Source organism: Athene cunicularia (genome assembly GCF_003259725.1).
Source record: "Athene cunicularia isolate RWA chromosome 1 unlocalized genomic scaffold, athCun1 chr1_part1, whole genome shotgun sequence".
NCBI lineage: Eukaryota > Metazoa > Chordata > Aves > Strigiformes > Strigidae > Athene > Athene cunicularia.
The window spans coordinates 16,200,686-16,213,375 of record NW_020799091.1 but is presented as its reverse complement, the minus strand read 5'-3'; the positions used below and the strand labels follow the sequence as shown (position 1 = coordinate 16,213,375).

The following is a 12,690-nucleotide window of genomic DNA, read 5'->3' as shown; positions in this document are numbered from 1 at the left end:
AACTGGGATTTACCAAACTTTAATTTACAAAGTTGTTTTCTTAATAAATAATTTCTACATATTAATTTGGCTGCCAAATGAGATTTTTAAAATTTCTGTAATTTCTGTAAATTTAATTCTGGTATCAATATTTGCCCTTCCTGGGGGGAAAAAAGAAGATACATGCACTGAACTATAATTCATTCTACAGCCTATTCAAGCTGTTACTTATATACTGTACTGCAAAGCATCTGAAAACAAAACAATGTATTCAGCAAATCTATTTATCAGACATTTCTATTAACTGCAAGTGTATAGTTAGAAGGTACAGTAGTGGTTTAATATATCAAGATAGACAATGTTTGAATTTACATGTTAATCTACATTTTTAGGAATTACAAATAAGACAACTATGAGCACAGTACTTCAAAATGCAGTGAACATCTCTTCTAGTTGCATTGACAATACCAGTTCCTTACACAAGTGAATCTGGTTAAAAGCTCTACTCCCAGTGTAATAAATGTGACACTAGAGGTACAACATTGACAGCAGACATCATTAAGGCTCTGTTCTGATGATTGTTTATTTCTCTGTGCATACCTCCCCTCCACTCCCCTCTTCTCCCAGTCCTTTCCCCCCCAACACACCCAATTTTTTTCATACAGAATGAAAAGCTCATTGGCTCCAGAGTATTCAGGAGGAAGAGTTTAAGATAAATGATTTTAACCTGAAAGTAATGAAAGGTTTAATGAAATGTAGATTCATTGTTAATAGCAATACCTGGTACTTATAAAGCTGTTTTAATATTTTACTTTTTTTTTTTTTTTTTTTTTTCCCATGGTGCTAAATACTCTACAACAGATAGCACACAGAGAAGAGAGTCCACACTGAAGATCATACAGTCAGACTGGGTCTCAGCAGTCCTTGTGAATTCGAGGAAGAACAATCATCTCTATTTTTGAAATACAGAAGGTGAGGCACAGAAAATGTAAATGCCTTGCTCATAAACACACAGTGAAGCAATGGTAGACTTTGGGTCTGTTGACTCCCCAGCCACCGATGTATTTGTTGGCCCGTTCCATCCTCTTAAACAACTAAGAGAAGGTCTTCTGAGATACACAATATGGGCCTATATCATAGGGGAATCAGTGTCAAACATACACAACCTGATTCTGCACTACCTTTTGGCATCTGTAGTTACATTTACTTTTCAAAGAGGGCCTAAAATGCCCTCAAATCAAAATTGATTTGGTGTAAACAACCACTATACATAATTCGATAGAGAATCAGGCTCAGCAATTACTTTGTTATATGCTGAGACTAGAATTAACTGTTTTAATTGCTAATGAATTAAGGCTGATTCCTGTTTATATTAAGGCCTCTGTATCCTTCCATGACAGTATAACTGTGCCTCAGTGCAAGTGAGACTCATGCTATTGAAAAAATTAACCTTTCAGTTCCATTTGAAGTCAATAATTTTAGTGGCTCTGAATGAATAAAATAACTGGAACCAAACAACCTGTCTCTATACTACAAATTATTTACAAAAAGATTGTAAAAGGACCTAAAACTAACCTGAGGGAAAAAACAATTACATGTTTCTTGAAGAAAAAAGTTAGATTAGATAGACTTGTTGCCTGGTCTTGAAAATGGAGAATTCTAACACGATAACACACCTTTATATGAAGGTTACTGGCTTGATGTTCGGTGGTTATGAGTATGCCCACATAAATTGTAGATGCTTATCAACTCTGGAGATCAAGTCATCTTGTTATACTACTACAATGAAATAGACTTATTTGGTATTTAAGTGCTAGACATATAGGGCATAGTTTGCATAAAGCTAGTGTGTGTTATATTCAGAGGAGTAGGAAGATGACCTCAAGCTCAGTAAAATGCTACATGATCACAGATTTCTTCTATTATTATTGTTATTAAAAGCTATTATGTGTGGCTTTCTTAGAACAGGGGTTCTCCAACTTTGCTCTCTGTAGCCAAGCATTGTTTTAGAAATTCTCTCCTCTCCAAACACTCTATTCATAACAGTTTTGGTTTTAAAACCTTCATTTTTTAGACAACAGTTTAACATTTGCTGGCTGAGAATAAAACAATCCTTGCTCTATTCAAATTTAAGGCCTGGGTCCCCATAGGTTGCAGCACTTTTTAACTTATTTTTACTTCTAGTTAGAAGTAGATTTATTTTTTAAAGCTAACATGGAATTTGTTTGTGTAAATTAACATAATTCCCTAGGCATCAGTGTGGCTATGATAATTAGCCAGCCGAGGATCCAACCACCGAAATGTAACTTCAGGGGTTGGGACAGCTGGATCATATGTGGTGTTACATTTAGTTTCACTGGAAATTCAGAAAATACTTAATAATAAATTTCATTGCTTCTATTCCCCATTTTCATATACAAATAAATCATCTTTTCTAAAACATTCTTTTTCTTTAGTAAGGCTAGTATTCATAGTCATATCAAAAATGTTTGCTGTTGGAGCAATCTTTCATCTTGCATTCGTTTATTTTAATTATGAAATTCTATAGCATTCTAAACTTTAATGGTCATTAGCAACCCTGCACTTGAGTAAAGAATCACATTAAAAAAGTATAAGGTATAATATTTTCTTGTCCAAAACTAAGGCAGGATGAACAAAAGTAATGAGCTCATCTAATCCTCACCTAGCATGCCTTGATTTTAAACAGTATTCAAAATACAAAGCCCAAGAGAGGATGTTGTCACTATTATTGCACTTTCTCAGTGTCTTGCTATAGGATTAGTTTTTCCTTTAGCAGTATATAATTTCTTTTCCTGAAGACCACACAAAGTTATTGTACTCTGAAAAGAAAAAAAAGCACTTAAACTTTTATGAAGTTATGACCTAGACAGAAGGATACAAAAACAAATTACCATTCTATGATTCAGCTATGTCATGATCTAATATTGTTTCAAAATTATTATTCTGTTATTTAGGTTGGCATCATCTTCTGAACACCCGATGTGCTCTTTGGCATGCTACAAATTCAGCAGACACACTGTCTTCTGGGCTTTACAGCTTCTTCTGACGAATGTACAACATTTGGAACAAAGCCACTCTTAACACCTTCCCATCCATCTTGTATTGAGATTTCTCCTTTTTTTACAAGTTCATAGATGTCTCGTGTAAGAATTGTAAAAGACTCTTCAACATTCGTGGCATCTTTTGCTGATGTTTCTATATATTTCATTCCACAGTCAGATGACAGTTTTTCAGCTTCTTCTCTTGTAACCTCACGCTGTGACACTAAGTCACATTTATGTCCTACTAACAGGAACACAATCTGAAAGGGCTGCACATGCATTTTTGCTTCTTCTAGCCAGTCTTTCACATGTTCAAAAGATCGTCGATTTGTGATGTCAAACACTAGTAAGCCACCCACAGAATTGCGATAGTAAGAGCGTGTTATTGATCTGTGAAGGGGAAAAAAAAAAAAAGGAAAATTAAAATACATTTTCATTTTATTCGTAAATAGATTACTTTTCCATGTGGTAATGTGTTTTTAATCTACTGTAAGTTTTATGAAATATCTTTGCTTTTTTAAAACTAATTGGAATTTATTAATTTACCTTCTACACAGAAATGTTCATTTTTCATTTTTTTTCTTACATTCAGAAGTCACTTTCTAGACACTAACATCTCTAGTGTAATTTTTGAATGCTGAATTATGCTGCAAAGTACTCTTTATTAGCAAACTGTGGCACATGTTCACAGAATAAAATATATATATTTGCTTGTCAAATACTTGTTGCTGTTAAAGTCTGAGTCCGTCAGTGTTATACAAACACGCACTTCACTTTTTTCTAATTAATTATTTCAAACTGAAATATGCACGCAGATGTCAAAAAAACCTGGAGCCTAAGCTTGCCAATGTACAAGCGTATCCTTCTATATTTCTTGCAGAAGAATTCTTTGATAGAAAAGTTTGTACAGATAATCACAATTCTTTGTGCTTGCAGAAGTCAACAGGTAACAGACTAAGAAAGGAAACTCCCTAAACAAAACTGTGCAAAAGTAACCAAGCTGGGCAAACACACACTTTTTACAGAATTGGCAAGGAACACTTCTACCTCCAGCATATCTCTCACACAGAAATTCAAAAGACTTCTAGGACTGGCAACAGGTATTTTCTACTTTTGAACCCTCTATGTTCCAGAGCATTCACTAGAAGAAGTTTTGGAAGAAGGAAACCCTTCCTCTGGTTGAAAAATATTTTTATTGTGCTCTAGCAGAAGAAAAAGTGCTTGTTAGAATGTAGAGAAAGATACAGAGACAAAAAAAAAAAAAATCTAAGAAATCTCTAATCATAGGAAATAGAGGAGGATGGAGAAGGTGAGGAAAAGACATTTTAAAGGAGCGGAGACAAACACTCATTACTAGCACAAATATATAGCTAGTGTATATATAAGTATTCTCCAACTGAAATGAGATGCACAATCTCTATTCAGTCATTAATTTAAATTATACTTTAGCCAAAAAATCAATTTTATTTTATGATTATGAAGAGGATACAGCCTCGAAACTTTTGGAATCGGGATGAACTGTACACAGTAACGTATCTTTCTGTAACAGTAGCTCCCTCTGATTTTCAGTTCATCACATTTCATATAGTGTTTTATAACCGTTTGAACATAGAGGTATAATTAGCAGCTGTAGTCATACTACAGATAGGTAAGTGCACAGCTAGATAAAGCTTAGGTTTCTTGGCATATCTAAACTCATTTAGCCACAGGGAGGGATTCCTTGTCATAATGTTTAGAAAGATCTTTTTTTCTACGTCCCCAGCAATAGAGTCCATGGAGTGTCTCTCTGAACAGTTCAAATGTGAAGACAGCAGCATTTTACCCTCCGATTAAATCAAGTAGCCTGGATATGAAAAATGACACATGGTTTTGCAAAATTATTTAAGACCAGAAATGAAGGGTGTCACATTTTGTGAAGTATCAAATAAAGGTACCATAAAGATCTATTTCAGGTTTTCTTAAGCATTTTTTTGCTGTAGAGCAGTTGCAAACACAAGTGAGTACATAAAAATCATTCAGGTGGTCCTACAAAGAAAGGAAGTGGGTGATCAAAATGGGATCTGATTTGGAGAAGTGTAAGCTAATACAATCTATTTTTTTAAAAAAAATCTTGAAAACAGTTATGCCAAAGAAATGCATTAGCCAGGGAAGAATGTAGGTTAGTATTGAAAATACAGTGCATCATTTACCAAGCACTTCTATGTAGAATGATGTTACATCGTGTATCTATGATCTGCAGTACTGAAAAACAGCTCTCCATGCGTTACTGGGTGCTTACACACAGCAGTCAGAACCCTCCTCTGTTATAACTCACTTCTGCAGAGATACGCTAATTTATGCTACCTGATGATCTAAGCAATTACACTTAATTATGTGTATGTATAGCCTGTAACGGAGATGATTAAAAAGTATCTGTAACTTTGGGCTACACCTCACAAAAACTGGATGAATATATGGGAGAGACAGCAGTCGTTTCTTCTATATTTTTGGGATGTATAATTTGATATTAGTTTTCTCATTACCAAAAAAAAAGTTTGATATACTAGAGAGGCTTTAGAAAACAGTAACAAAAGAAAGACAAAAATTTTTAAAGATACCTATGATACATATGCTATTGTGTTATGTGATTGTCTAACATCTCAGAAAAGGATGTTGTTTGTTAAAATATGGTCTACAAATATTTGGATAGTTTTACTATTAAGGTGAGTTATTATTTGCAGTTATATTTTAAAATAAATCCTGACAAATAAGACAAAATTTGGAAGAAAGTTTAGATCATCAACTGGGAAAAATATCTGGGCACATGAATGTGGCAGTCATTCAACAGTATCTGAAACATCTCACATATGCAAAATATTTGAATTAAATATGACAATAAGAATAAATTGAGCGTAGACATATATTTTTAGTAGGCTGCTTAGAGTTATTTGGAAAATGAACTGTGTGAAGTGGATGTACTTCTGCTCACTTATGCCCTGTATCACATCTAGAAAAAGTTAAAGAGCATTGCCTTAGATGGTCTAGTAGATCTTTCTGCTTTTGTTTTATTTTTTTCTCTATAAAACTAAGTGCAAAGGCAATTTTTGTCTTTTATTAGTATCATCGCTAAAGATTATAGGACTTTTAAGTGCATTCAGCATGGCTTAGGCAGAACTATAAACACCAACATCTAAAATTGTGTTCCACTCAGCTGCATATCTAACAGAATCACAGAATCATCTAGGTTGGAAAAGACCTTGAAGATCATCCAGTCCAACCATTAACCTAACACTGACAGTTCCCAACTACACCAGATCCCTCAGCACTATGTCGACCCGACTCTTAAACACCTCCAGGGATGGGGACTCCACCACCTCCCTGGGCAGCCCATTCCAACGCCTGACAACCCCTTCTGGGAAGAAATGCTTCCTGACATCTAGTCTAAACCTTCCCTGGTGCAACTTGAGGTCATTCCCTCTTGTCCTGCTACTTATTGCTTGGTTAAAGAGACTCATCCCCAGATCTCTGCACCCTCCTTCCAGGTAGCTGTAGAGGGCGATGAGGTCTCCCCTCAGCCTCCTCTTCTCCACACTAAACCCCCCAGTTCCCTCAGCCGCTCCCCGTACGACCTGTGCTCCAGACCCTGCACCAGCTCCGTTGCCCTTCTCTGGACACGCTCGAGTCATTCAATGTCCTTTTTGTAGTGAGGGGCCCAAAACTGAACACAGGAATCGAGGGGCGGCCTCACCAGTGCCGAGTACAGGGGTCAGATCCCTTCCCTGTCCCTGCTGGCCACGCTAGTGCTGACACAAGCCAGGATGCCATTGGCCTTCTTGGCCCCCTGGGCACACTGCTGGCTCCTGTTCAGCCGGCTGTCAATCAGCACCCCCAGGTCCCTCTCTGACTGGCAGCTCTCCAGCCACTCCTCCCCAAGCCTGTAGCGCTGCTGGGGGTTGTTGTGGCCCAAGGGCAGCCCCCGGCATTTGGCCTTATTGAAACTCCTCCAGTTGGCCTCAGCCCATGGCTCCAGCCTGTCCAGGTCTCTCTGCAGAGCCTCCCTACCCTCGAGCACATCAACACTCCCACCCAACGTGGTGTCATCAAACTGTGGTGCCTGAACAAGTTCCCTGGGGACCCAAGCACTCTGCCCCTGCCCAGGCTGCAAGGCGCTCAGTGGGGACAGCCCTGCCTTCCCTCTTAGCTCTGATCTGAGCTGAAAACAAACCATTGTTCCAGGTGAGTGCCTGGAAGTGTTTTGCTTGGGAGGGCTTCCCAAGAGCACACCAACACCCTCAGATGATTCAAGCTCCTCACAAAATGCAGAGGAAGTTTCTTTTAGCACAGTGGTTGTACCCGTCTTTCACAGATATTCCTCACACACTACTTCACAAGGCACAGGTCTGTGTTCACAGAGCCTGTGGTACAGAGGCTGCTCAAGGGGTTTTGCTCAGAAGATGTACAGCTTTATAGACTTCACAGGCCATGTCAATGTGCTGCATATGTCTTCACAGAAAAACCTGATGATGAGAGTGCATGGTAGCCAACAAAAGATAAGGAGAGCCGACAGTAAAAGGCTCTTCATGCAACAGCTGGTAGACTTGTAGATCTCCTTGGGAAGGATGTTATGAAGGCAAAGAGTTTGCCTGTATTCCATGGAAGACTGAACAAGTCCTGAACAACAGACTGAGTGAGCTTTAGTAAACAGAGAAACTGCATCAGTCTCCAGAGTTCCTCAAGTAGAGGATAGCAGAATACTCAGGAGAATTCAAAGACTCTACCAGAGACAAGATATCCGAGTATGGACTGCAGACAAAATCAGACTGGCCTTTCTTGTGTTCTTTCACAAGCAGAGAATACAATTACATGATTATACACTCTTTGGCAAGTGCTGCAGGATCAGACTCTAAAAGCAAAATGAAGTTTTTAACTCCCTTATTGTTGTCACTTTTTGAGCAGAAGGAAAAAACCCAAGGGTCCTGCAAGTTTGAGTCAGGATGATGAACTGGTGACAGGTCACCTTTGACATAGTCCAACTTTATTCATAAAGGATATTCAAATTTCCACTTCTCAAATTATTCCCATGCAGATCCTAAATTCTTGATGAAATTATGGCTTCTCATGTAAAATTTGGTTCAGCTAATTAATGTCATTAAGCATGCATCATAGAAGGGAATGTGTTACTTGCAGCACCACGATCAATCTTCTGTGGGGAAAGAGGAAGAGGGGAGTACTACCTTTAGTACAGAAAAAGCCTTAAATTAGGAACAGGGTGGGATCAGGGTAAAAAAGTAATGGTCAAAGAGCAGCGTTCCATCTAATATTGGGGAAACAGCAATGAAGCCTGCCATCTCCTTCCAGAAGACTGTTCAGAGGAGATGCTTGTTAGAAGTGGGAAGCAGAACTTTGTTCAGATTTAGAATCTGGCAAATCTGCGCAGGACTTTGAATGAAAGGAGGACTGAACTCAAATCCATCCCTGCATCTGTCTTTATTCATGTGGCTTATCTCTCTGCCTAAACCACTTTGACTTCTATCCCTTTGTGCCCAGTACTTCCTTGCTGCCTTCTCTCTCAGCTTCTCTTCCACAGAAGACCCTGAACCCTTCTCTAAGCAATAGCTAATGGAAGCACCCAAACCAACATGTCTGCCTGGGCCTTTGTTCAAGGTGCAAGCTGGTATTTCAGGAGGGAGTTTGCCTGCTTCCCATGGCTACACCAAATGAAAGGAAACAACCCTTCTATTTAACAGAGATGACTGTAACCCCTTGGTGACCGGAGGCCTAGGTGGCTTGGCAGCTCCTCCTCCTTCAGTCTGGAGATTCATGTTGCACCAACCACTGATGATGGGTGTTCTACAGAGTCCAGTCAGTCCCCACTAAATATGTGAACTATTATACCATCTTTGCCTGAGAGTTACAAAAATTGATGTAAGCACTACTGAAAAGGTAATTCTTATTTTCTCCCCCAATTCATATAAATAGAGATTACAGAGATCCTTATCAATGCTGTTGTTAAATATTGGCTCTCCTAGCATCCTCAAGACCATCCTAAGTTTTTATTTTTAGCAAGAATACTTGTAAGAATAATATTTTTGCTCATTTTGTATAATGCTTGGTATTTGTATTATAATAAATGAAAGGTAAATACAGATAAAGGGTTGGAGAGAATCAGCTTTTCCCTATTATAACATACTAAATAAGGTAAGACTGCATTAAGTATTAAAAGGGAGCCATGACACTTTGATATTAAATACTGTAAGGTATGTCCAGATGGTTCTGTATTTGAAATTGCTGGAGGTGAGACTGCTCCTCAAGAAGTTATACGTTGTGCTGTACAATAATGATACATTAGAATGTTTTTCTAAAGGATAATTTTGAAGTCTTTAGTCTTAATTGGGAATATTTGTTAAATGCAGATGCCAAGTTCTTTGTAAATTATGACTTCCCATGTAGAGTCTGTGCTGTTTTCAGTAATTAATTCTGCCTAAATTACCATTATGGAAGAGGAAAATACTGTCTAGAACAGAAGTCATTCTCTTAGCTTAATCTAAATATTAGGTTCAAGATGTAAGACCCTAATTAATACTCTCAAGAAAAGCCTCGGTAAGATGATGGCCACTGAACAGTTGTTTCTGAAAATGAATGGGAAGATGCATTAATCACATCAGAGTATGGCTTTAGGGTGACTTTAAATCAGTCACAGTGTTTCTTTCTCATGATTTTACTGATCTTTTCCAGATGAACCAAATTTTCATGAAAGGCTTTATCTAATTTTGAAGACTTATTTTTATGGTATGACTAAAGACTCCATTGTAATGGTATTAATTTTGAAAATACATATTGCTTACTCAAAAAGAATAAGGATAGTGTTTTATTTTTGAAGCCATGTGTTAGAAATGGAATGTACCTACTATCACAGTCTGCTAAAAAGTGGGTTAATATAATTGAGGCATCACCACAGTATTTTGCCTCTACGTTCTTGAACTGAACCCTCAATCTTAGCACCACTAACAAGCACTTTATAACCTTGGAAGTTTCATGGTTTAAATATACTGTTGGATTTAAATAAACGAAAATTAAACAAACAAACAAGCAAAGTCACAGTGAGACAGCTAAAGCAGCAGATTGCTTTAAATGACAACTAGTCTCAAGGCAGAAAGAAACCTAAGGTGTACCCCTTCTCTAACTTTGTCTGCATTACGGACCTGAGTCTATACAGACCTACCAGTCTGTAGGTTCTTGTTCTAGTAAGGTGTTAGAAGTTACTGACTATGTTGTTGTAATGGTGTATGGCACCTAGGACAATGGGAGATTCTGCTTAGTGATGCCTTACTGATATCAAAGTAAATACAGTCAGTACCTGCCCTGTCTGAGCTCAAAATAAGTAAACTGTCTGGCACCCGTGTTTGCAGCTTGCTCACCCTTATTGTGGGAGTGGTAAGAATTACTTTTATTTGAGAATTAATGCAAGCAACACATGTTAGAGATGATTTCTGAGACAATGCAAGAAATCCAGTTCAAATACTGCAGCATCAGTGAACTAGACACATTTAAGAATTTTTCCAAAACAATTTCTCCAAGAAACAAAGTGCTCTCTTTCAAGAGAGTGTGATGGCAGGTGTTGCACACCTTACTTTTTTCCTGGGAGTGTTCCCAATGTCTGGGACCAAAAGAAGGGAGTCATTATGCAGCCAGGAGTTTGCCCTGCACACAGGGAACTCCCAGGAGCTTTAAAGCCAGGCTTTACCTCCTCTGAAGTCCCAATGCAAGTGAACCAAAACAGAATTGGGAATCAGAACTGCAAACTGCTTTGTGTTCCACAAAATTAGATTACTCCTTGCAATAATTAGTTCTTCCCCGAGATGCTTGTGATCTGTAGTCTACTCCATTAGCAGAGAACAGAATGTGCAAGATTTTAACCTGTAGCGTATAACTTAGTAAAATACTTATAATTTATTTGAGTAAGTGTAAAACAGACCACACAATAAATGCTATGATATTTAGTACACAAACTGACGAGAAATTCTTAGCAGAAAAATAAACACAAATGTTTAAAACTACTTCCTTCAGTTTGTACCTTCTGGGTATTAGAAAAAACACAGATGTATACTAATGGTAAATTTAAAAGCAACTGACTGCATGACTCATCACTGTATATCCCTTGAGCATTCCCAGGTTAAAGGATGGCTATCATTTGATTTAAAATATATGCAAAACTCTCTGCGTTTGCATTCCTTTCAGTCAAGTGCCTTGTCACTGGCCATCCTGGCTATTTGTCAGCAAATTCAAAATAAAGATATTATAAATTCTTAGCCACTTGTTTACAAGTATTTTACATTCTTTGCTAGAAAGCACAAGAAGGGTAAAAAATGTGAAGAGCTTGCTATTACCACTGTTAATTTCTCTGCTAAACTTTCAGATGCCTGCTAGCAAAAATACATATAAAGTTGGAACTCATGCAAGCCCAGGAGTTGTTTGTTGTTTCACTGTAATGCTTGTACTGAAAAAAAAAAAAGGGTTGGTCTCCCCTGGTGATAGTGGAATCCCACCTCTTCAGCTGAGTGTGAGAATCTGCACAACTGTTGCAGCGGAACACAGGGAACATAAAAGAATCGATTCTGGCTGGTGAAGAGACCAATTTCAACCCTTCCGCTAGCACTGCAGTAACAAGTGTGGGGGTCAGGTACCACATAGATAGGCTATGTGTTAGCCTCCCACCTGAGTTCGTACCTACTGAACCCCAAGTCCAAACTAAAATCCACACACAACTTGCCTGAAGTGGCAAGCACTACAGATACAACAGTGTTGCAGGACTGAGTGAATGATAGTATTGATACGTTGGTGCATGTTGACTCTCTTGGGGCAGGAAGAGAGGGTAGTTTTTGCTACCTATTTGTGACAGAGAGGAGAAAGGAAAGGATTTAATATGTGGTGCAGCATTTGAGCTAGTTGAGCTACACTATAAATGATAGAGGTATTAGCAAAGGCTCCTGGCAACCATCAGTGCAGAGCAGGTGCAGAAGGCAGATAAAACACTAATAAGGGACTGTAGCTGGCTGCCCAGTAGCTTCCACACTGCCAAGGCTGCACTGGTGCTCGCAGTGCTGCTGTGCTGGAAGGAGGAAGAGCAGGGAGGTGGCCTGGTCTTGCCAGATTGCATGGGAGGGAGAGTTATGGCAGAGGGAAATACCGCAGGGGAGGATGAGTGTGGAGGTGATGACAAAGTAAGAAATGCGGAGTGAAGCAGGGGCCTCCTGCTGCAAAGAAGGAAAAAACTGCGGAGGAGGGATTGCTACCCCAGGTCCAGGACTTCAGGGCAAAGATGGGGGAGGGAAGGAGAAACAGCACAAGGCCACTTGTTACCCCCTAGTGTGAGCTGCAAGGGGATGAGGACCCGTTCCCTGGTGGGTGTGAAGGGAAAGCGGGGGGAAGGAGGAAGCTTTCTGGGGGGAACTGGTGGGCAGCGGGGTAAGAGGACTGGGGGTCACCGGCAGGCAGTGGGGTGGACGGCTGTTTGGGGCACAGCAGCAGGTGAGCGCAGCGAGATGTGCTGGGGGGCAAGGCAAAGTCTTTGGGGCGGGAGATGTGTCGGGTGACGAGGGTGCGGTGCCGGGAGGGCGGCGGGGTCGGGGCTGCGGGGCAGGGTGTGCCCGGGGGCTGGCAGGTTTGGGGG

At 39.3% G+C, this 12,690-nt stretch overlaps 1 protein-coding gene across 1 annotated transcript; it reads right to left on the bottom strand.

The window, feature by feature from the left end:
• Nucleotides 1-818: 818 nt before the first annotated feature.
• RAB39A (RAB39A, member RAS oncogene family) lies at nt 819-3,516 on the bottom strand. Its single transcript, XM_026858747.1, has one exon. It carries the CDS (start codon nt 3,476-3,478, stop codon nt 3,005-3,007), a length of 474 nt encoding a protein of 157 aa, XP_026714548.1. The 5' UTR covers nt 3,479-3,516; the 3' UTR covers nt 819-3,004.
• Between the last annotated feature and the right edge of the window lie 9,174 nt (nt 3,517-12,690).